The sequence below is a fragment of the Catharus ustulatus genome, chromosome 1, assembly GCF_009819885.2.
Source record: "Catharus ustulatus isolate bCatUst1 chromosome 1, bCatUst1.pri.v2, whole genome shotgun sequence".
Classification (NCBI taxonomy): domain Eukaryota; kingdom Metazoa; phylum Chordata; class Aves; order Passeriformes; family Turdidae; genus Catharus; species Catharus ustulatus.
In genome coordinates, this window is record NC_046221.1 from 131,710,015 (window position 1) to 131,734,821 (window position 24,807).

The 24,807-nt window shown below is 41.0% G+C and overlaps 2 protein-coding genes across 3 annotated transcripts; both read left to right on the forward strand.

The window, feature by feature from the left end:
• Positions 1–471: 471 nt before the first annotated feature.
• On the forward strand, positions 472–4,276 carry MRPL53 (mitochondrial ribosomal protein L53). Its single transcript, XM_033069883.2, has 3 exons — positions 472–595; positions 2,093–2,205; positions 3,860–4,276. Exons 1-3 carry the CDS (start codon positions 507–509, stop codon positions 3,982–3,984), a joined length of 327 nt encoding a protein of 108 aa, XP_032925774.1. The 5' UTR covers positions 472–506; the 3' UTR covers positions 3,985–4,276.
• A 10,689-nt stretch (positions 4,277–14,965) lies between these two features.
• LOC116999553 (fatty acid-binding protein 5) lies at positions 14,966–19,585 on the forward strand. Of its 2 annotated transcripts, none has more exons than XM_033066370.2 (4): positions 14,966–15,258; positions 17,990–18,162; positions 19,094–19,198; positions 19,332–19,585. In XM_033066370.2, exons 1-4 carry the CDS (start codon positions 15,183–15,185, stop codon positions 19,380–19,382), a joined length of 405 nt encoding a protein of 134 aa, XP_032922261.1. In that variant the 5' UTR covers positions 14,966–15,182; the 3' UTR covers positions 19,383–19,585. The 2 variants fall into 2 exon arrangements, with proteins under 2 accessions (XP_032922261.1, XP_032922271.1); XM_033066380.2 differs by lacking the exon at positions 14,966–15,258 and adding an exon at positions 15,296–15,364.
• Positions 19,586–24,807: the final 5,222 nt, after the last annotated feature.

Here is a 24,807-nt window from a genome sequence, read left to right on the forward strand (position 1 = left end):
CCTACAAGAAAGCAGAACAGGGACTTTTTACAAGAGTGACAGGACAAGAGGGAATGGCTTCGAACCGGCAGAGTCAGTTTAGAATAGATTATTAGAATAAATTCTTTGCTGTGAGGTGGATTGCGGATGCTTCATCCTTGGAGGTGCTCAAGGGCAGGCTGGATGGAGCTTTCAGCAACTGGACCAGCGAAACGTGCCCCTGCACAGGGAGGGCGGTTGGAAGGACATGAAATTTAAACTCCCTTCTAACCCAACCCAGTCTAAGATTGTCTGACAAGGCAGGTCAGCTCGCTCCAGTCCCTCCACAGCCAGGAAGGAGCCTAGCCCCGAGCACCTCGGGCCTGCAGCCGCCACAGCCAAGGGAGCGCACCCATGGGCCTCCCGCCCCCATGGCCGCGGTACGGACTACAGTTCCCAGGTGCCCGCGGGGCGGCCCAGCGCGGCCGCCGCCGCCGAGCGCCCCTGCGCGGGGGCTGCTGGGAGCTGTAGTAGGGGGCGGAGAGAAGATGGCGTCCAAGGTGAGCCTGGTGCTGCGGCCGGTGAAGAGCATCGCGGTCCGGTTCTGCCCCTTCGAGCCCAACGTGGAGAGCACCAGGTGAGGGGGCTGCGGGGGCGGCGCTGGCCCCGGGCCGCTCTGCCCGGGCTCCCTGTCTGTAGACGCCCCAGCGCCCTCCGTGCGCCCTTCCTGCGGCCTCCCGGGCGGGCGGCTCTGCGCGGGCTCCGCGCGGCTCCCGGCGGCGCTCGGGCTGGGATTTTGGCACCCAAGGTGGTTCCGTGCTGCTAGTCCATCTGTGCCCAGGCAGACCCTTTCTGTAGGCGTGCTCTGAGCTTTACCCCAGTGCTCCGTGGGCTGCCCCGCATGGCCGGTCCTGTAGTGGGGGTAGAACCGCTCCAGGTGCGGGTAACGGGGGGGTATTGTTACAAGTGCATGACATATTGTTGGCTTTTCGCAACTATTAAAATAAATACTATATGTATAATGTTAAAATAGCTTTTCTGTATAAATATATTTTTTTTCTAATAGCAAAAGTTAAATATATGTTTTTTAAAAATAGTATGCTTAAACTACCCACTTAGTTAAAATAACAGTCCGTAAACGTGTAATAAAAACCTTGCAACTAACACAACAATTATCAACACTCAGCAACTACAAAAAGCCAAAACCACCACCCAAATAAAAAAAAAAAATTAAACCACAAAGCAAAAAACGCACATACTCTGAAAAAACAAACCCAAAAAGTAACCATACTAAATAGTTCTCAAAAAAGTTAAACTAGTTAAACTATGCATAAAAAACCATAAATATGCAACAAATTAATGTATTATAAAACGTATTTTAAAAAGCGTTCCCAAAACAACCATGTGCTCTTAACAACTTCCCAAACACCCAACCATTTTTACCCTTTACTTTATGCATACCTCCTATTATCTTTTTATTACACCTTTTAAATTTTACCAAAACAATAAAACGTGTTTTTCACAGGGGTGACCTCTATCCTGGTCATTGATTGCTGGAGAAATTTAAGGGATTGTGCTTCTCCAGCGATGTAGGTTCTGCACCAAACAATTCCAAAATGCCGTTTTGCAATGACTTTACAGGCACATCTACTTTTAAAATGAATTTAGCTTATCTTAGAATTTCTTTAAACTGCCAGAATAGCAGCTTAAAGTGGCTGTCATGCATTTCAGAAATCTACAGGAGACCAAAGATGTCATATAAATAAATGCTGTCTCAAACCCAAACAAGAAAATGTTGGCAGGCAAATGATATATAAAGAAAAATGAAATTGATGCCTTTGTTGTTTTTTTAAAATTATTGTTACTAATCTAGCTAAGAGAAACAAGGAAAGTGTATACACTGAAGTTTTACAAAATTCTTTGGTATGCTTTTTACATGTTGCTATATAAGGAATACCCATTTGGATTTTGAAGTGATTCTCTCATGAGAACTACCTGTCTGAACTTAAGTACAAATCCTATTTTGTTTATACTTTGTTGCCCAGCAATACTGAGATACACAAATTATTTTTAGAAAAATGCTTTCTTTAATTTCTGTCTGCAGCATACTTAATATATTTTAATATATTTTCAGAAAATTTCTCCAATGTATTTACCATAAAAAAGTCCAAGCTACTAATACAAACTGTGAAGTGACTACTGATGTGAGACATGATGGATCTGAACCAGTTGTAGATGTTATGTTTGGTAAGAAACTTGTTTCTAAACAGACAAAAACCCCCTGGGTTTGTGTTGCTACAGTGTTATTATATTCTGTATTTTATTTTTTTTTTTAACTGTTTTTTTTTTTTTTTTTTTTTTTTTTTTTTTTTTGGCTCTGGTCCACAATTAGATGTTGTGCAGCTGGGAGGAAAAAAGAAAGAGGGTGAGAGGGTGTGACTACTATTGTAAGATCTAAGGGATCTTAGATCCAGCAACTGCCAGCACTGGAGCTGAGTGTACTTTTGTAGTGATGTACTTATGTGACTTTGCAGTCAGGTACAATTCCAGGAAAGTAAATGTAGCTTTCTTTTTATATAATAATCTGTTTACTTTCTGTAATTTTTAATATTACCTGTGTTGGAGGCATCTCAGTCTTAAGAACAGAAGGTTGAATACCTTTAGTTGCTTGTGCAACTGAGTACCTGTTTTGAAGGAACTGCTCAGATGGGTGAGGCTGTAGCTGTGCAGATGGACCTGCAGGATGAGGTCAACTACGTACAACAAATTTCTTGGTTTCCTTTGTGGGTATAGTGAGCGGGCAGGGAATTGGTGGTGGAAATTTCATCAGTTCTGGAAGCATCCCAGATTCTAGGCTATGAACAGATGGCTCTAATCTGCTTTTGTCCTTTTCTCTGGCTGCATCTTCTTTCCTGCTGTGCTGTAATGGACCAATATGTCATGTAGCCCATTAAAGTTTTCATTAATATTGATTCCTGCTGCCCTCTTATCTTTAAACTTCCATATTTTTAGTGAATTAGTAGAAATGTCAAAAGTGTTGAATGGTCTTTGTTTTGCTTAGGAAGGTCTACCTATTTCAGTGTTAACATTGTTTGTCTCTCTCTCCCCCATGCCTCTGTCTTTCCCATCCTTGTGATGTATTAAGACTAAAGCAGTAAAGCTCTGTGTTTTTTCAGTGTAAACCCAAACCAGTTTATCTCATTAATGCCAAGACACCTCTAAACTCTTCATTTTTTTAAGAGCTAATTTTTTCTCCAGTGAAATGTTTGTAGCCCTTGTAGTTGGCAAAGATGAGGCTGGAACAAGGATGCTAGGCATGGTGTTTCACTATATGGGTTTGGGTATTGGTTTTGTATTTGCAAATCTTGCAAAATAATTAACTTGGGTAATACTCACCTTCTACTGTTCCCTGCCTGTTTTAAATAAATTCTTTCAGGTTTCTAGAAATCCTAGTGCTTCCTTTTTTTACGTTATAACCACAGGGTTGTGAGAACCAATTCAATGTTTTGGCTGAAGAAGTATATTAAATGAACCACAGACAACAGGCTACTAAAATGCTTAGCCATGTGTGGAAATTGTGCCTTCCAATGCCTTCTTTGCCTTTTGTGAGATGGCTTTGGGGGCATAGTATGAGCCATTCATAGCAAATATGTTCTTTCTATAGGCATACCTAGACAAATGCTTCATATTTTTCAATAATGCAATGTAGAAGTGAAAATTAAATGCATACTGTGTGCAGTTTGATGTTTGTTTGGTGGTGGTGCATAGTCAGATTCCTTGGTAGCTGGAGTAGTTTCTAATCAGACAAGATGAACTGTGTATTTGGATTTATGTGTTCAAAACAACTGCACACCAGAGTAGTTGTCACTTTGTGACTTCTTAAGGTTTTCTTCACTTACAGCTGATGGAGATCGACTGATAATGAAGGGAGCCCACTTGACAACAGGGGAAATGTTATCAGCATTGGAGTCCAGATGTAATGCAAAAGACCTTAAGGAAGAACAGAAAAACAAGAAGAATCCCTGAAGAATGGAAGAGCAACTGTGTTTGCATCTGCATGTGTTAGAAACAGCAGGCTGCACAGAAGGCTATTTTCTATGCAACAGAATCTGAGAGATGGCCAAAAGACTAGATGTTCCCTGCCTTCCTTTGAAGGAGAACATGCTACATCAGCAGATCCTCCAATATTAGTGGGTCAGAGTGGCATAAGATGCATGAATGCATCTTTCTAAGCAGCTGCACGTTGGACTAATATCACATGTATTTGCATATCAATGTGAATAATGCACATTAGCAATTAAATTAACACTGCAGTGAAGCCAGATCTCTTTGGATATTATTTCCTGCAAAATTTCTATAAGTGTAAGGCAAAACATTTTTAGAGTGGTTATTGTTATTTTTTGAAAACTATTAAAGGTATTAAAAATCTGAAGAAAACTTTTAAAAGTATTCATCATTGACTTAGCTGAGGGACAGCAGGCTGTGAATGTGGAGTGGTTTTTGTACTACTGTGTTTATAATACATCTGTTGCTAAGTCACTACCACTTTCTTCCTCTTTTTTTGAAGGAAGTGGGAAATTTGCTAAATGTAAATTTAGCTCAACTATTAAAGTAACAAGGTTATGGGACTGTCAACACACAGTACTGAGTTACTCATCCTGCATAAAAATAGCTAAGTTTAGCTCAAGTTAGTTTTTTTGATAATTAGAGAAAAGGGCTGCCTTTGAAGTTCAGTTTTGTAGTGGTTTTGTCACTCACTTTTGGGATATTTCATTAACTATTTTGTAAACATCAAAGGGAGAGCTTTATTTGGTGTTTATAGTCCCATGTCCAACCCTATTATTTATTAAAGTAACTGCTTAGGTGTCTCCTCTGTATTGCAAAACTCTCTGGGTTTGGAAGGTTCAATCTCTCCTCAGGCTGTGCAGGTGAAGGAGTCAGCTGCACATGTATTTCATCTGCATCGGTTTTGTTCATAACAAAAATGTAGTTCCAGTTTTGAGAATTGCAGGTGTGGTACTCTTGAGAGGCTTTACTTCTACCTTTTTATAATCAGATGCCAGATTTCTCTAAAACTAGTACATATATTTCCAAAGTTGGCAGCAGATTTAGGACACAAATCTGAAAGTAGTTTTACCTTACTTTTGCCAAGCTTATTAAATGGACACTGTCTGTTCTGAAAGCAAGATGGTTTTAAATAGCACTGTCAAGGTAATTCTTTACAAGTTCTTCATTAGAATGTTGAAGTCAAGGTGATGTGTTGGAGAAGGAGAGCTTGCTAAAGACATTGGGTGTTTCCCATGTGTTTGCAACAGTAGAGTGTGAGATAATACAATGAAATTTGGACACAGGAACAAGAGATGTGAATAACTTTGTCCGAGGAAAATACCTTTTCTGCACTGGAGCCCTTTTTTTTTTTATTAGGCCACCAGCTCTTCAGAGTGGTTTTGGAGTGCTGAGCTGCTAAACCTGGTACTGAGCTCCCTTATAGCAGAGAGATTATGAGAACACCTGAAATGGAGAGGATTTTAAATCCTGCCAAGCTAGAGGAGTACCATAGAAGAGGACCAAACTGAAATAAGAATGTTCAAAGGACAGATTGTTTTTTTGTTTTGTTTTTCCCACAGTCTAGAGTAACATCATATACTGTGATTTCATCTGAAAAAGCTTTTCTGGAAGAGTGAGAATTGTTCAAGTGGAAGACCCACACACAATTATTGTTCCCCTGGTTAATCATGTATTCATATGCTCAAAGGCCTCTTGCTGTAACATATCAATGATTTTTGTGGGGTTTTTTCTTTCTTTGACAGTCTGTACTTCAGTGTACAAAACTGGTGTTTTAATTTGAAGTGCCTACATTCATCTTAAATAATTAGCCATCTGTAAGTGCTTAAAGAGTTAAACTGGAGTTAAGTAATTAATAATGATTATTAATAATAATTAAATTTCTATAGTATTTAATATTATAGTATTTATATATTTATTTGGTATTATAGTATTTATTTTGGACTGAGATTGGGGCTTATATTTATGATTAGAAAAAGGAGAAAAATGAAGATGCTAGCTAGTTTTTTATCACCAAAATTAATTCCTTCTGTTGTCAAAGAAAGGTAGTTTATTTTTTTGCTTTACTAGCTCTTTACTACTGCTCTGTAAAAACACACACTTTTGCTAGGTGCTTTCCTTTTAATCCACACGTGCCCAATCTTCCTGCTTAGGTTAGGCCAAAGGCCTGCAACAGCACCATTGAGAGATCACCAACAATTCAGGGGGTGAGGTGTAGGCTGGTCCTGCTATTGCTGTGGGTGCTGGGAGCTGCAGTGTGCAGTGATAAAACTCTGATACGTTTTGTGTATGAAAAAGAAGTAATGACTGTAAGCAATTTAAAAAAAGACTTTTTAATATGCAACGTGTAAAGCAAAACCTACAGGATAGAAAAATCAAGCTAAAAATGTGCATCCTCGAGACTGCAAGATACTGGAGTGATACAAACAAGCAAGATGGGCAAGAAGGCACTCTGATTATTATGCTAATATGTAGAAAATGCTCTCCCTGTACTGTGGAGATAAAAGTAGGAATTTATTTTTCAAGTACGTTAAAGATAATCTGTAATGACTTTCTTCCCTGAGCATTTAGATAGCTTTGCTGCTCCTACACTCCCAGCTCCTGCTGCTGATTGCCTGAAACAAAGCTCTGACAGCTTCCTGACATGCACAGGCCAGTGCTGGGGATGTACAGGGTATTAAGGTCACTCATGCACAACAAAGCATGTCTGGGTGAGCATTGACTTTGCATGTTGTTATTCTTTAGCCCACTAATCTTGATTATTGTATCCCACCAAAAATGTGGGTGCTTGCCCAACTGTAAAAGGAACTGGAACATACCCTAAAAACTAGGATTGCCTAAATGCAAATACCATAGCCAGGCAGGATGTCTGATAGCAGGTGATGACATTAAAATGGCTAAATCTCTAATGCCTGAAGATTTAGCAATTACTAGAATCATCTTAGAACTTTTCATTGTACAAATGCCTATTTATTTAGACATTCTTATCAATGCATAGGGAAAATAGTCTTGAAATGGATGAATGTACCATTCAGAGAACACAACCTGGCTGAGGTACTCCCTTTTTAAATATCTGCAGCACTGTTTTTAGAAAAATACAATGGTATTTTTATTAAAGATTTCAACTAGAAGCAGCAGTGTTAGTGAATATTGCAAGTTCTTCACCTCTGCTTGTTTGAATTTTAAATGACCAAGGAGTTTATATGGTATAAGAAAACCAGAAAAACCCCTCAAAAGTTGAGTATCCTGGGACTTTATTTAACAGTTCTCAAGATGGTTGCTTTCAAATGCATCTCCTACACGTGTATACACTCCTTCCAGTTTTAAGAATTGCTGGCTCACTGCCCATCTCACCAACTCCATGTGCAGCCAGTTTCCCTGGATGCAGACCACATTGAGACTGACGTGTTGCCTATCAGTGATGCCTCTTCCAGATGCACTTCTCTGCCTTCTCTATGTCCTGGCCTAATAGTTTTTTCCCTTGTGCTGTTTGATCTCATCCAGGCTCCCCTTTTCCCCTTGGAAGGTCTGAGTCACTCTTCTGACCTCTTTTTTAGTGTTTGCCAAGAGCATGTAGTAGCTTCAAGCAGCCAAGATACTCTGCTGCTGGTACACCACTCCATGTTCTCTGCTTCCTGCTCAGCCTTGCTCTGTCAGCTGATAAATGTTGGGATGGAGTAGCATGAACAGGTAGAGGTGGTACTTCGCTTCTGGTTAATTTAATGAAAAATGGTCTTTATATTGAGTGGTCTCAGGATTTTACAAAACTGAGGATGTGCTCAGGGAGAAGATTTAGGGGTGTGAAGGCAAAGGAGCTGCTGACCTGTTTTGATCATGACTCCTCAGGTTCCAAAGTGGTACTTGAAAGCAGAGTTAAGGCGAGGCTAGAGATTCTGCTTCACTTAAAGCAGTCTCCTATGCTCTCCTACGTACTGGTAGGGTTAATAGCACATCAAAGGAGATCTTTGCATTGTGCTTCACTGGAAGAGATGAGTTTGTGTTGTTTCCATATGAATGAATATTTATTTTAAGGCAAAATAGCTGGAAAAGTGGACCAGTAGACAGTTGTGAAGGGAATGCTTGGTCAAAAGGAGCAGAGCCTGGGAAAGACATCCTTAGTGGACAGATTTTCACCATTCAGACTGACAATCCCTGCAGGAAGTTCAGAGAACAGGTAGGAGGCAAAGCAGCAGTTTTCTTCAGGCACTACTCTTTCTTTTGAATCCTCCACCCTTTTTCAACAATGTCAAAGACTAACCTTACTGTAAAAATAACATGGTTGGCATGCAAAGCAAGCAAGTTTGTCCTTGTTCTTGCATGGTTGCATGGAATTGTCTTTGTACTGTTGGGGAATCTGAGTGGTTCAAGTCACTTGCCTGAATGAAATAAATGATAAATATTTTCATGGAGTTTTTAAAGTATCTTTTTATAGACGAAGATTTATAGAACTTTACTTCAAAATGCACTGCTCAAATGAATTTCAGTGTATTTACTGGGAATGAGAAATTTACGAATCAAATTATTACTTCTTTCCTTCAAATAGCTAGATTAGTATCAAGTTAAACTTCACGTAAAAGAAAAGGTGGCAGAGTTAGTACAAAAAAGTTTTGGCAGAAACATAGGAAAAAAATCAGAGAACTGCAGTGTAATTTCGTACTTCCTTACAGATTTTCTCTGCTCTGGTTGTTAGATAGGTTGTATCAAATCTTGAGATGGAATCAGGGATGTAAACCCAAATACTGTGAGATTTATTTCAAGTCTAGAAGACCAAGCTGGAAAATACCTGCTTGTCCTGCATGGTAGCTTGAGATGCCAGAGGCAAGAATTTTCATAGAAGACTTTTGAAGGCGAGTCATGTAGTCAGCCCTCTTGGCAAACAGCATGTTGGCAATGGGAACGGGATAATAGTAAAAGCTAGCTTTAGCTTCCAAAGGGTTTTTCCTCAATGTCCTTCCACAGTCCATGAAAAATTAGGTCTTGAAAGGTGAGTCAGAGCTGGAAGCTAATACACTGAGCAGAAACCTGGAGAGCCTCTCTCTTCCTGCTGTGTGCAAGTGTGAGAAGACATGTGCTGTTTGGTGAGAAGGAACCCTCATCAACAGTGCCTCAGGTATTGTATACTTAAACTCTTCTCACCCCAAGATGAAGTCCCTTGGGAGCCCTGGTCAGGTAGACAGCCTACACATATTCTTAGCACCCTACTACGTGATTTTGGCCAACAGGAAGAGGAGCAATTGCAGCCCCTCTCCAGCTTTCCTGGGAAAGGTGTTGATATCCACATCACAATGAGAAGACCGTTCCTCTGCAGAGTATGAGTGTCAGGCTCTGGCCTTTAAATTTCTGTACTATGATGCTCTCCTTTGTGACATCCTGAGAATAAAAGTATGGCTATAACTATAAATGAAACCTTATTTTTCTCCTGAGGTTCTCTTCACAGTAGGTGGTTGATCAATATCCTTAGTAATGGAACTCTGCTTACAATAAGAAATCAAAGAAAAAAAGCTAAAGCATTATATACCCTTTTAAAATCCAGTGGGTACTTCTGTACTTTATTGATTGCAAGTTTCATAATCCAATTATCCATCTTTGGTAGAAATATTTGTTTTATCACTACCTATTCCAAATAATTTTGACATTCCTTGCCCTTATGCCCTTATTGTTCCAGACACAGAAAGGACACAGTTGAGACTTTACTTGTATTTATTTACAGAGACATCATTTGGGATGATTTTTTGGTACATCTGATATTTCTAAAAACCATGCCAGAGTATTTACTTTTTGAAAGTCTTCTGTGACCAGGTATTCCCTGCTAATGTGCTTTTGTTTTATGTGGATCAAAGGCTTTTTCAGTGCTAAAACTCTAGCTGTGGAAGATTTGTAATCAGCTCGATCTCTTTTTTGGCATTGTAATGACTATGCTGATTATAAAATTATTAAGATAAATAAAAAAGATTTTTATTCTAATGTGTGGATGTTTGCTATTCAGGGTAGATACTACTGCTAAATAAAAATGGCTTTTCAAAGCTTCCAGAGTTAGGCACAAGCTCACATATCTGCAGTCCCTGTGACCTGGGCTGAATCTGACATCGGATTACTTTTTGTCTGGAATGAAGAAAATTATGCCTGGAGTTCTCTTTTAAGTCACTGCAGGCTTCTGGAGCTTTCTCTCTCATCACTGAGGCAGGCTGCAGTCGGTGACACCATTGCCACAGTAAACTTTGCCCTAGAAGCATTTCCCTTTAACCTTGCTTTGAACGTGCTGCTGACAACGTAGAGGAGCTGGGCTCAGGCTGCCGGCGCGCTAATTGCATTACAGTAATGCTCTGTGCCATGAGGAGCACCGGCACACGTGAGCCTGACAATACCACAGCTGCCCACCCTGGGCACATGCAGCACACTCCAGATCCACAGCAAGCATTTTCTGGACCCATGCTCCATGCTGGAGAGCAATACAGCTCTGTTTTGACTCTAAAACGGTTGTATCACACAAAGCTCACTGATAAAACACAAGCTATGCCCAGCTCTTCTAGCTCAGAGGTAAGGAAATGCTGATACGCCAGGAGATCTTGTGCATATTGACATATAAAGGAAAACTTGCAGGTTCATGCGTTGTTGCTTCATAATCCCTGGTCTAGTATTGCACAAGCAAACATCCCTTGAGTGGCAAAGCTTCCTTAGGCCAGCTAGGCAACTCTAGCATGTGTTTCATCATGCCTGCCCAGTGATGACATGGCTGGGAAGGGAAAACCGCACTTGTACAACAAGGAAACAGAAACAAAACTGTGCTACCTGTGCAATTTTTTCCCATCCGTGCCTTGGGGGTGAGTAACTATTATTCATGGACTGCTTTAACTTTTTTCCACTGCTAGGTATAAGCCAAAGAGTAAAATTTGGGCAGTCACGTCCAATTTTCCTGACAATTTTTTAAGGCATTCTCAAGAGGAAATCTATAAAAGAAGCCTACCACTTGGGAAAGGTGGTCTATATACACAATATATCTGTACACTAGGAGCGAGATCCTCCCTTACACAGTAGAGCATGGTGCTATCAGACTGGGCTCCCTCCAAGCTAAACACATGGGCAGTTAAACGAGTAAAGGTCTAGGGAAATAGTTACACCTCCTATGGAACCTGATTAGTGATATGTTGCAGGCGAGGAGGTGGTGCTCTGCCCTGCCCAAGCAGCAGGTGTTGTGACTCCAAAAGACAAAATATGACTTAGCTTGCATGCAGGAGGTGAATCCGTGGCTACGTGAAGAGAAACCTCAAGCCCTGCTGGCCACAGCCTCCCAGCTCCCACGTCAGATGAAGCATCACTGCACAACTCACACCTGCCCGAAGGAGTAGCACGAAGGTCTCTGTGCACTCTTTTGCCTTGCCCTTGGTAATGCAGGACTGTAGTACCCTCCCCTCCTACAAAGTGCAAGGGTTTGACTCCCTCAGGAAAACATTCGCCCTGGTTAGGCTCAAGCTGCCAAGGTGGTGGTTGCTCCTAAATGTGGCTACGTGCTTACCGTGCAGCTCATTTCCTCAGGAAAATTTACACTTCTCATTGTAGATTTGATTCTACTTTTCTTGGACAACATATAGTCCAATGTGGAAATGAGCAAAACTTCAGAGAATTTATTCTGTCTGCACTGAAACAGTAACATGTGGCATAGTAATTCAACACCATCCATAGGTATGCATGTATTTGCTGCTTTTTTCATGTATCTATAGAGGAGACACACAAACAAAAAAGGTCTGATTGTCAGGTCAGCCTCAAACCAGGCAGGAACTGAAATTTAGAGGGATGAAACCCCATGCCTCAAGCACCTCTGGATTTCTGAACATTTCAGTTTGCCTCCCAAAGTTGGAGCTATATTTGGCAAATATGTGCTGTACTGTAAAGATAAGAAACAATGTAGATTTTGTAGCCCAGGCCACTTGTACCTTACCCAGAAGAATACATCTCTGGCCCCTATTGTTATTTTATTTGTTACACAGACAGTTTCAGCACGATTTGATTTCAAAGAAGGTTTGAGATGTGGCATTGATGATATCACAGCCAGCAACATCACTGGAAACATTAGAACTTCGTAAGAGTTGAGTGAGATTTTACTCACTGTATACTAACAATCTGCATTTCAGAAAAGAGAGATAAGAGTCTATTTTCTTCTTATGTCTTGCATGAATTTACATGCCTAGACCTGAAAAATTTGTAGGGAGAATAAATCAGACCAAATGACGTGTGGGAGGATTCAAAACTGTAGCAATGTTGAGCATAGGTAGGTAACTGGATCTTCAGGTACTTCAGATCCAGGAATATTGTCTCACCACTAGATGGAAATAGTGGATTTTACATCTTCTGCTGCATTATCAGCACTTATACCTGACTACCATTTGCATATTGTAAGCCATCTGCAGGCAGCACTGGAGAAATGTGGATCCAAAATTATTTGCTAGTGTACGTGGAGTAAAGCCAAGATTTCTATTTCTAGAAATTGTCCCTGCTTTGCAAGACTGAAGGCTTCCTAATTCCTGAAGGATGATTCTGTTTGATCCCTAATCTAATGGCTTTTCATTTATCCTTTCAGTAAGCAACCAGAGATGGACAGCATGTTGATTCAACTATTATGAATTAGTCAGTAAACATCCCCTTAATTTAACATTTACTCTGAAATCTCTTCCACAAGGCACACACACACACAAGATTAAATTAAAAAAAAAAAAAAGTGGAAGAATGTTGACAGTCTTGTGTTTCAATGTACCTACTTAACAACACAAAAAAGAAGCAATATGACTTGCTGTCTTACGAGCAGACGCTATAATGTTGTTTGCATATTAAAAGCAAGCATATAGTCAGAGAACCAAAAGTAATTAAAGACAGCCGTGTAGGGAAGGTTAGAGGAATTTAAAAAAAAATATCAGTTCAAAAATTATCTATTTATTTTGTGTATGACAAATCTTGAAACTTCTAGCTGCTGTGGGAAGTTGTATCACAGCAAAGCATAAAGGAAAAAGTCCTCCTTGTTCCAAAACATTTGGCTTTATGGCACCTTCTCATATTGTGAAATGCTGGAACCAGCGCAGGACCTGCCTTGCTGTCTTCTCTGGTTTTGATACCTTCATCTCAAACTCCTTCATGAAAGTACAGGCAGAGAAGTGTAGTAACTGTTATTCCATAAAAAAACCTTGAGATACCAGAGGTATCTTCACATTTCTCTTTTTCCAGACAGGAGAAAGCTGTGGGTTTCATCAAGTGCTATACAAGGCCAAAAGAGGCAGAGATTGGCATAACCCTGATGCTGGAAACAAATTTTGGGGATAGGTTGGAATCAGGATTTTTATTGTGACTTAGAAATAGCAGCTTCCTCACAGAATATGACAGTAAATATCTCCATCACCTGACAGAATTTGACAAAAGATTGGTCAAAACCTCACAGGGCTTGTTGACAGAGTATATTTTTATGATACCACTTCTGTACAGCAGTGGCAGCTGCGGTATTTTCCTTTAAGTAGGAATTGCAGTTCAACATGGACTAAAACCAAGATATCTCCACTTTCCAATGCTAAGGCATGAGGTTGCATTTGGGCTCTGATTTTTGCTGAGTACTGCAAGCACCCACATTAATTCTGTATTTTGATTGATTTTGTTTGCTAAACTGACCACTGTCTATATGTAGAAGGTCTGTTCCCGGGTCACAGCAACTATGGATTGCTGTAGTTCAATAATATGTGATGTACCAGCGAGAGTTGGGGAGCTGTTGGGAAGCCTGGCTTTGGGATGCTGATGCCTTATTGATCTGTCTCTGTGCCATATGATGATTTTTTTAATTAGCCTTCAAAAAAACCATGACATGTAGTAAACAGTATAATTTAGTATTCAAAGTCTAGCTAGGAGCACATGGGTACCAGCACTCAACGCACTGCACTCTTTCACCACACCGGATGGAGTTTGTGTTTGAAGGAACGTTGAGGCCAGAATATCCCTTGGTGGGACAGCTCTGGCAGTGTCCCACCATTCCTGGGCGTTCCCATGCTGGGGTGCAAAGAGGATTTGCAAGTGTGTGGGTACGAGTATGAGTGTATGGGTATGAGTGTGAGTGTATGGCTATGAGTGTGACTGTGAGAGTGAGTGTGCGAGCGAGTGTGTGTTTTCTGTGTTTGTCTATGTGTGCATGTGAGTGCATGAGTTTTTGTGTGTATCTGTGTGTGTGAGCGTGTCTGTCTGTGTGTGTCTGTGTGCTTGTGTGTCTGTGAATGTGTCTGAGTGTCCATGTGCTGAGTGTGTGTGTCTATGTGAGTGTCTGTGTGCATGTCTGTGAATGTGTCTGTCTGAGTGCGTCTGTGAGTGAGTGTGTGTCTATGTGCGTGTGTCTGTGTGAGTGTGAGTATCTGTGAATGTCTGTCTGTATCTGTGAGTGTCTGTGAATGTCTGTCTGTCTGTGTGAGTGTGAGTATCTGTGAATGTCTGTCTATGTCTGTCTGTGTGTGTCTATGTGCGTGTGTGTCTATGTGAATGTCTGTGTGAGTATCTGTGAATGTCTGTGTGAGTGTGAGTATCTGTAAATGTTTGTGTCTGTCTGTGTGTGTCTATGAGAGTGTGTGTGTGTCTGTCAGTGTGTGTGTCTATGTGAATGTCTGAGTGAGTGTCTATGTGAATGTGTCTGTGTGAATGTCTGTCTGTGTGTGTGTGTCTATGTGAGTGTCTGTCTGTGTGAGTATCTGTGAATGTCTGTGTGAGTGTGAGTATCTGTAAATGTCTGTGTCTGCCTGCGTGTGTCTATGTGAGTGTGTCTGTGTGTGTCTGTCAGTGTGTGTGTCTATGCGAATGTCTGTCTGACTGAGTGTATCTGTGAATATGTCTGTGTGAATGTCTGTCTGTGTGTGTCTATGTGAGTGTCTGTCAGTGTGTGTGTCTGTGTGTGTGTGAGTGTGACCGTGTGTGCGGGCGGAGGGCGGCAGTGCCGCGGCGTGCCCGCTCTTGCCGCCGCCGCGGGCGGGACTCTCCGGGCGGGGGCTCGGCGGGGAAGGGGCCGGGGCGCGGCGGGAGCCCCATTGGCTCTTGCCGGCAGCACATGTTGCCGGCCCGGCTATAAAGGCGGCCCGGCCTCGCTGCAGCCCGTCCTTCTGCCTTCACGTTTCGACAGGGACGCCGCCAGCTCCAGTGCCGCCGCCATGGCCATCGACGCGCTCCTGGGTAAATGGTGCCTCGTCTCCAGCGAGGGCTTCGAGGAGTACATGAAGGAGCTGGGTAAGAAGCCGGCGGCTCCCCGCCCCCGGGAGGGAGGGAGGGATGGATGCCGGGATGCCGCCCCGGGGCTGTGCTGTCGCTGCCGGCCGGCGAGGCTCTGTCCAAGGTCTGCGGGAACGCGGTGCCGGAGCGGGCCCGAGGGTGGGATGCAGCCCGGCCGTGAGGCGCGGGGGCGATGCCGGGATTCTCCGGGATGCAGCGCCGGGATTCTCCGGGCAGGGAGCGCTGGCCAGCAGCAGACCTTTCCGAGCTGCCGCCCCTGGTTCCGCGCCCTAAAGATGTCAGCGAGCCTTTTTGCACGGTAATTGCCGAGGGGCAGGTGCCGGCTGGTGCCGGTGCCTTCCCGCCGCGCAGCGCTGCGCCCTCCCCGCCGCCTCCCTCCGCCGCGCCTGGGATTAGCCCGCCGGTGCCGGTGCCGTGCGATTAGGCCGGCTCGCCCCTCCCTCCCTCCCTGGCCGGCAATGCCCGGGCGGGCGGGGATGCCGCAGGCAGCGCTGTGCTGTGCTGTGCCGGGCCGGTTCACCCACAGACCTGCTGAGCCGGGGCTGCTCCCCGCCGAGTCACCGTGGCTGTCTCCTCCCGACTAACCCAGACTGGATCGGCTGCCTGCGGGCAACCTGCAGCCGGCTGCCCTGCCCGAGGCTATTTGCCTGTTCTCTTCTGCACCGCTTATCTCAGGGGGATGGTCCGGGCTTGTTATCCCTGCGTCCAGGTTGCCCTGCGTTTTGTAACGGGGAGCTATCGGATGAAGAGCCCACCTAACAGATCAGGAGCCTCATCTGCATGCTCCAATTTACCCCTTTCCTTGTGAGCATCCTGGCTGACAGATACCAGGCAGTGTCTGCGTGGCCCAGGAGCTATTATTTTCTGCAATTTATTCACAGATGAAAGCCATGATATTTTCTCAAGAGGCAGAAGATACAGCCTTATCTTTAGAGGGAGGAGAAGGAATTTAGGTCTTGTGCTCTTCATGTAAAATACAAGAAGCATCCCTGCATTTATGCTCTGCAGACAGTGGTGGCTGTAATTACATTTTGGGAGGCCTGTCAGTATGTCATAGGTATGATATGAGAAAGCCTTTTGGACTGAAGTCTTTGGGAGACTTTGGAGGAAGTTCAAGAATTTTAAGCTTAGCTTGGTTGAGCCATGGATTAGGATGCCTTGGTGCTTATGTCCAATGGCCAAACCTAGGCGTGTGCCAAGTTGCCACTTCAAAGTAGAAATTAGGTGCTGCAACTGCAGAGCACCTCCCATGTGTAGGCAGCAACACACTGTTGTTTGGTTTTAGACTGAAATAATAAGCCAGTCACTTTTCCATTTACAATTTAGACAATTAAATTTATACCAAGTCACATTTCAGGAGCCAGTCATTTACTGGATTTCACCCTTGCTGGCTACTCGTGAAACTCTCTGCCTTTGATCCTTTTGATGTACCATAAATGAGATCATGAAGATTCTGCTCATTCTGTGTAAAAGAACATTTGAGGAAAAAGAAACTGGAATTTCACTTCTTGCCATATGGAAGACATGCAGCTCATCTCTGTTTAGTTGGATCTCAAGCTGTAGCTGATCAAATATTTCCCTGATTACCCTGGCCTGGACTACAGCAGCAGAATGTGTATGGAGGTCACTGTGGCAATAATTTCCAGTTTTGATCAGAAAAGCTGGACTGAGGATAACTATTTTTTCTGTCAACTCAAGCCTAAGGCTCAGTCCTGGAATCTCATTTGAGTCTGGAGAAGCAGTGTCTGGAAAGTACTTTATTTCCTTCTTGAGGAAACCCTTACCCCCACATACCAGGGGAGTGCTGTGCTGATACTAGGCAACATTTTTTTAACTACACCAGTTGCAGAACCCAGGCACTCACTGACTTGGTGCTACTTGCTGCCCCATTTGGTTGCATATCAATTCATGGTTCAGATATGCACTTATAGTTTGATGGATTCATGTTTGTTGCTTGCTGCCCTCTTATTTGTATTTTCATTCTCCAGATCAAAATGATTCAAGCAAACCCCCCAAAGAATTCATGCAGGGGCTGAAACAGGGTGAATCTGAAGAGTTTTGAGGGCTGCTGTCTCCACATCATGAATTTTCAGCCATTTGCAAATTGCTCATTTTGCTCATTTCTCCATTTCTTTATCTTTTGCATGAGTGCAAGCACTATTTTTATGACAATGATTTTCCTAAACAGGATGATTTTATATGATAATCCTATACATGCAAACATGCATACCCTAAAGATGCAAAATATGAAATTTGATTTAAAATTACATGCTTGCAGTGGTGTACAAATTAATGGAAGAGTATTTATTAAGTCTCAATAAAGTGGATTAATCTGTCAATAAAAAGTAATTTGCTGAATTTTTTTAAGTGTTCAGAATTTGAAGAGAATAATTTTATTTTAGTTTAAAATTTTGTATTTGTTTTCCTGTTTGCTATTTATTTCTGTTTGAAAAAATCAGTGTTGAGTTTTGGGATATCTACAAATCCTCTAGAGGGTAAAAATAAATTAACGTTAGCTCTCTGAGGAAGCAAAAGAGTAACTCCGCAAATAAGCTTTTTTCCTTCCTCATCTGTGGAAAATTTAAAACATCCTCTTTCTTCGTGGCTCTTGAGCTTTGATTCTCAAGTGTACTTAAGTGCCTAATTAAATGGGAATTAGGAATTTGAATTCTTGTGTGGTCCTAAGCCTCGGGGTTTAACTGACTTTGTGACACTCTGTGCCTTGCAGGTGTGGGTATGGCTATGAGAAAAATGGGAAGCATGGCCAAACCAGATGTTTACATTATTAAGGATGGGGACACAATCACCATAAAAACAGAAAGCACCTTCAAAACTTCACAGTTCAGCTTCAAGCTTGGTGAGAAATTTGAGGAAAATACATTAGATGGCAGGAAGACTCAGGTCAGTATACTGGACTTTCTGTTGAAAAAAGGCAATTCTTTGGTGTTTTACAGAGGGAGATGCTATTTTAAAACCTGTTTTGGCATCCACACTAACAATGCTTTATTTGATGAGCAGTTGTCTCTGTAAGTCTCATTGAAATATTTTTTTAAGCATGGATTAAGCAAATTCCAAAGAGGGAGAATGCTGAAATCAATAGTCTTGTGTATTTTGCTGTTTTCATTTTGTAGCAGAAGCATTTTTTTCAGTAAAACTAACAGACCTCTAAATCCCTGTTAAAGCCAAATGCCACTTCATTTGAAGCCTGTGGAAAAAAATGCCATTGATGTTTAATCAGAGGCAATTCAGCCCTAGGGTTAACCTTTCTGCTCTGTCTCATATTTGCATAACAAGAGAGCCTGGTTCAGTGTGGGGTGGGATCACAGACAGCAAGGCAGCCATGTGAATTACAGTCACTAAACTTCAGTTTTAGAAGGCAGAGTTTCTCCTTGCACCTTGTAGGGAGAATATTCATTCCAAAGAAGGTAAAACACAAAGGATAAATCTCATTTTCTCCATTTTCTTGTGCAAGTGCTCTCTGTTTATCACCTTCCTCCCTCCAGCCACAAACTTTCAGTTCATCTATTCCTGCAAGATCAGATAAATGCTACACAAAAGCTCAAAGCCCATGTAACAAAGATTAACAGAGAACATCTTCTGCACTTGTTAACTGGAATTGTGGATGCTGTCTGATGCAAAAATGTGTCAGAGCAGTGAGTTGGTTACTGTAAGAAGAGGATTGATAAAATGTTTAAGAATTTCTGGCTTTGTAGTTGTAAATGATAAAATTATCATTGGGTGAGCTGGGGTGGGAATCTTTCACTTGGAATAATGTATTGAAAAAACTTATTTCCTCATGGGGAAACTATTGATGGTCAGGTTCTTCTTTCAGACCCTTGTCAGCTTAAAAGATGATGGGTCATTGATTCAAGAGCAGGAATGGGATGGCAAGAAGACCACAATAACAAGGAAGCTAGTGGATGGACAGTTGGTGGTGGTGAGTTCAGTCCCACTTTCTGATCCCCAAATGCTGCTGTTGGTAGCCTGAAATGTAACTCTTAATGTGTCTTTTTTCCCCTGTTGGTCTGTGTTGAGTGGTAAATTAATGAATCTGTCTCTTGATCTTCTAGGAGTGTGACATGAATGGTGTCAAGTGTGTTAGAGTCTACCAGAAAGCATGAGGACGTCTTCAGGTTCAGTAGGAACTTGCTGCAAACAACTCAGTTCAGTGGACAGAGCTCCTTTTCACTCCATATTTTCCTTTTCCCTGTTTTCTAGTATTTCAATGGACTGAGTAGCTGAGTGCAATTGTTTTTAAAGGCCATGATGTAACTGTTATGTAACTATTCTGAACTTAGGCTGATAAATAAAATTATTGAATATATGAAGTGAAATGTTGTTACTATAGTGGAATTTTCAGTGAGGTTTCAAAAAAAACACAACTGACTTGGTTTTAGGCTCTACTACAATCTGCCTTCAGCACAAAACAAGCCAATATAGCACAAACATCCCTACTTTTTAAGATAGTAAAATCTGAAATTGGAACAGCCCCACAGCCCAAACTTTGAATGTTTTTTCTAACTTCCATGTGACAAAGTAAATAGAATTGGGTGGGTATAAATATGAGATAAGCTAAATTGGTGTTTAATTAGAGGCCAGTTTGGTTTTTTTGTTTCAAACCAACAGTTCTCTTAATTTCAATATATATATAGCAGTTAGCCAAAGAACATGATAAATCTAAGCAAGCACATACACACTTTCTTGAAAGGAAGCCTTATTTTAAGAAGACTTTTCCTAGCACAACTCTTATTCCATGTCTAGTAACATTCTAAAAATTCTTAAACAAAATCTGCTGAAATACTGCCTAAAACCTAAAGCCTCTTTTTTTTTTTTAAACTTGTTTGAAACACCGAGCAATGGAGTTTTTATGCTTTGAAGTGCCATAATAAATAATCAGAAATATCAGTGTCTTGAGTATTACTTTTATACTGGTTGGGAAACAGAGCCTATAATGCTACTCTTCTGCCAAAGAGATGTCAGATGAGACAAAAATTTAAAAAATTTAGGTGAATTTCTGTGATAGCAGACAAGCATGTCCTAAAAGTGAAACTATTTGGTGTTTTCCATGAATTCAGGAGCCTGGGAGCTCATACACAGGTCCTGTTTGCTGCATCTGTCAGTGCAGAATTGATTTGTACTTCTGAGATTTCAGCTGCTCAGTGCAAGTATCATATTATTGAGCTTACTCAAATAGAAAATTCAGTTATTTTGTGTGTTCTGCTAACCATGGAAGGTGACTATTTCTGTAATTTTGGACCATTTATCTTTTTCATAATTTTATGACTATTTATGATCTCATCCCCTTTACTTCTGTCATCTAAGAGCATTTCTTGCCGGAGAGTATTTCTTGCAATTTCTTTCCATGGCATCTTTTTGAATTGTCATTTTTCACATTATTTTCATTTTAGTATGAACCCTAGAGACAGAGGGTGTATTCTTTTACAGATGTTAGAAATAGAAGGAATCTACCCATAGAAGGAATATGGAAAACACACTGATCTGATAAAGGACCTACTAAATTTCAGATCAGAAATACACTAAACAGCATGGGCATGATAAGAAAAATCCATGATATGAAAATCCTGCCTCCCTTCCTAAAGAGATAGGGCATTCAACTGGGCATTAAGCCTTCTCTGGGGTCACTGGTCTATCACTTACCCCTGCTTGTTTACTCCTGATCCTGGGTAGTGTTAATTGTTTATCTTTCATTAGAATGGAAAAACAGTCCAAAGTCTTTTATAGGACATCCGTTTTGATTACAATGAGATCACTTCTTGTAAAACAAAAGGCAGAAGAGTATCTTTTTTAGAGTGATTTCCTTTGGAAACAGAACTTCCAAAGTCTGCATATCTGTGCTCTCCAAATTCAGCCACACATGAAGTAGAGGCTAGAGGTCCCAAAGAGAACTATTCTTCCACAAATGTCATGAAAATACGTGGCATAATGAAGGAGATGGACCATTAAAGAATGTTGGTGATGGAAAGACTGCACATGGAAGTGACACTTTGACATTAAATGGAAGAAAAACATAAGCTCTCTTGGCACACCTAAGAAGTTATCTTAAGCACGGAAGCTGACCAATGGTAGGAGGTAGATCAAGAGGAAATTAGAATACTTTAGAGCTAATTCTTCAGAACTACTTAGTCTCACATGTTTATTTGCTTTATTTTGATGTTAGCTCCAGCCTCAGTTGCCAGTAACTTCAATGTAAGTGTACTGTGACCCAGAACTACCATATATACAACCTGTTTGTGTTAGATTAGACCATACACTTAAAATGACAATTGTTTTGTAGCTCTACAAGCCAAGATTTATAATGCTCAAGACTTGAAAATATATTTAGTTTCCAATTTTCTATTATACTAGAAAAAAGCTTCATTCTTTGTGAGTTTATATGCACAGTATTCTCATCAGTGCAAAATAAACAATTGTCCTGACATTTGGAAAACTGTAGTTCACTCTATCACATAAGAAGGCAGAAAATAAGACTTCTAAGTAGAGCTGAATAAAAAGAATCACATTATGCAGCCAGGACTGCTTTTTACAATGCTAAAGAAATAAATAAGGAAATAAGTTTTGTTGTGACATTTTAGTGCATGTTTTTTGAAATATTTTGGAGGGATGGAAGGATCATGTTTAGCAAATGAAGCTGCAAGTAGAACTTGCTCAAAGAGAAGCAGTTTCCATGTCCAAAACACATTCATTTAAAGTCACAAGCAGTGCCCAATTTATATCTTTAAATCTCACTGTCTGCTCAAATCGGTGTAGTTCTGCTGTTTACAAAGAAGAGGCTGCTGTTCATGTGTGTGTTTGTCAGTGAGTGGGTGGTTAGGTGGAGTTTTTTTTGGTAGTGAAGTGGAATGAAGGAGTAGAAAATGAACTTGTTTAGTAATTTAGATCTGATATGCCACCACATTAGGGAAGTCTCCTGTTTGAGCTTTCCAGGAATACTAATGAAATGGCACTGTGCTTTGTGGAGAGTGCACTGGCTCTGTATAATGCTCAGACTATTAAGGATTTTCCTGTTATGGTTTGGTTTTATGATTTATTTCAAAATTGTTATCCTACTCTGCCTGCAATCTCTGCAATTAATACTGGCTCTTCCTCTCTCCTTCCTACCTCACACATGCCCTCCAGATCAAAGTTTTTTAAAAAACAAAGTCAGTGGTAGGAAACATCTCAGTTTTGTGAGGATATGGTTCCACTGATAGCTGTCAGCTATCGAGAAAAAAGAGTGCTTATTTCTTCAGGTGTGAAGATCAAGTGTAGGAAGACAGTTTTGCTCTGCCTTTGGGCTATATTAACAGACTCAAACATCTGAAAAGCAAATTAATCACTGAATACGCACCCTTATTACAATTTTTTTTTTAGGTTAAGACTTAAAAATCCAGTATTGTATAAACCACCTTATCTACTCCTACATAATTCTTTATAAAGCAGTCCATTCAAAGCAATTCTTATTAAGGTCAGATGCTGAAAATAAGTACTCTGTAAATATTTTTCGGGGTTCCTAAGAGAGATCTGGGTCTCTGCCCAGAAGCCCCATTTCAGACCAGCCTGGGGTATCTGTCTGTGCCTGAGTTGGTCATCAGAGGATCAGTCTCCAGCTCAGATATCTTCAGATTTTACTCAAAAATTTATGCTTAAAACTAATTTCTATGAAGGAACTGCCGTATTGTTTATATTCTTCATAAAAAGGTTTAACAGAAATACAAGCAATAATGTGGACCAGTTCCACTCAGACCTTTGTTGGTGATTCCTTCCCTGCCTGAGTATGTGCTGACACAATTAATGGATTAGAAACCTTTGCACTATGTTGATTATTTGTGATCGTAGGGGAAAAAAAAAACCCAGTGTGAGAGTGGGTGGGAGCAAGTTAACATATATTAATTATTCTTTGATGCCTAATTTCAGTCCCATTGTGTTCAGCCCTGGGAGGATTTACAACTATTTTCTTAGGTTTTGGAGAAAATCCAGCATCTGTATAAACACATTTTTGTCCCATGGCTCTTCTAGCTTTGGCTTTTCAGCCCTTGTACATCAAATTAAGTTTTTGTTGACACTTCCCAGAATGGTTTTACTTCATACTATTATTTCAGAGGAAAAGGAAACACTATGAGAGACCCTGCTCCCAAGAGTGAATTTAGTTTCCTTTCCAGCAAAAATGTTTTCAAAATCAACTCCCTCTACCAGGTGGTCTTAATTATATTCTGAAGATATTTACATGTGAAGTTCATGATAGTTTCAGAAGAAATGTAAAGTTTCTGCAACACATGTAACCTAGAACCAGTTTCAGATAATGTCCTACAAAATCTGATGAATCCCAAACAGCACTTCAAAATATATGACATGTTTGTCATTAATCACAGATGTGAACTCTGAAATTAAACACCAGAAGACAAATATCCCAGCCTGCAGACCATGCACACCACTTACCTAGGACTGGACTTTTTGCTACCCCAGGCAGAGCATCTGGTTCCCTTGAGAATTCCTGCTTGAAATCACTGAGTGTACCTTCAGAAAAGGTGTTAGCTGAGGGTGAGCTCCTTGTGCAGTGCAAGTGTCCAACAGAAAATTGAGGGACTGAGTGCAGTTTTAAAGCTGGGAAGGCATTGAGTTGCTGCTGAATACCCCAGGGGCATTCTTGTTCTGTGGCTTGAATGTCTGTGGCAAGGTCTTCTGGGGCCCTGTGATGAAGTCCTGTCTAGTGATCAGCACATTCAAAAGCCTACAGAATAGCACAGCCTGCATGGCTTGGCCTTAAGGGAAACCTTGAACTAAGATCAGAGAGTCCATGACAGGGAGTTCTGGAAACTCCTGGAGTACAAAGGCTCTTTGGGTACATGGTAAATTGAGCTGAAGGCAACTCAGACTGACTCTTCACTCTAGAAATTATGGCCAGGCCTGGTTATGACAATTTAATTCTATAAATAGCAGTAGAGTATACCAGTAGGATTATTCCTATTTTATTGTGTAATTAATTAAGGCAAAATATTAAGATTATCTCTTAAACTATGTAAAGCAGTATCTGATACTAGGATTTGCTCTGAATGCTCTCTATTGTCTCACTTCATTCTCCTAAACCGCCTTGCTTTGTCCAGAGTGCACATAAATAAAGTTCAGAAAATGACATGTTTCTATTCATTGACGTTTATGTTTTTCTTTTGGTGAGATGTAGAATGAAAATGCAGAGTGCATTTCTCTGAATAATTGCATTCTTTTTGCTCACTTCATGGAACATGGTTCTTCTGTAAAGGACTGGCTTAACTGTTGGCTGCTTTTCTGAAACTGTGACAGAGGAAAGGAAGCCAATTGAATATTGGCTAAGAAATCACAGATACCTCAGTGCCTTAACTCCTCACTTCTCTTTCCTCTTGTTAGCACAACACAGTCCATGCTTATCTGAGCCTGAGCATTATCCTTCTGTGCGCTCACTTTCTTCATAAAGATTATTCTTTTTTTCTTATTTTAAGATTAACAGGTCACTCAGATTCTGAACATCCAGCTGTTGTGGTAAACTGGAACAGAGATTAAGAAAGATAAGAA

What these genes read in the sequence shown, in the direction of transcription:
- MRPL53 (XM_033069883.2), top strand. Translation starts at nt 507, where the DNA reads ATGGCGTCCAAGGTGAGCCTGGTGCTGCGGCCGGTGAAGAGCATCGCG. An exon ending in CCCAACGTGGAGAGCACCAG is followed by an intron (nt 596 to 2,092) that starts GTGAGGGGGCTG and finishes ATATATTTTCAG; the next exon opens with AAAATTTCTCCAATGTATTT. An exon ending in AGTTGTAGATGTTATGTTTG is followed by an intron (nt 2,206 to 3,859) that starts GTAAGAAACTTG and finishes CTTCACTTACAG; the next exon opens with CTGATGGAGATCGACTGATA.
- LOC116999553 (XM_033066370.2), top strand. Translation starts at nt 15,183, where the DNA reads ATGGCCATCGACGCGCTCCTGGGTAAATGGTGCCTCGTCTCCAGCGAG. An exon ending in TAGATGGCAGGAAGACTCAG is followed by an intron (nt 18,163 to 19,093) that starts GTCAGTATACTG and finishes TTCTTCTTTCAG; the next exon opens with ACCCTTGTCAGCTTAAAAGA. An exon ending in TGGATGGACAGTTGGTGGTG is followed by an intron (nt 19,199 to 19,331) that starts GTGAGTTCAGTC and finishes TTGATCTTCTAG; the next exon opens with GAGTGTGACATGAATGGTGT.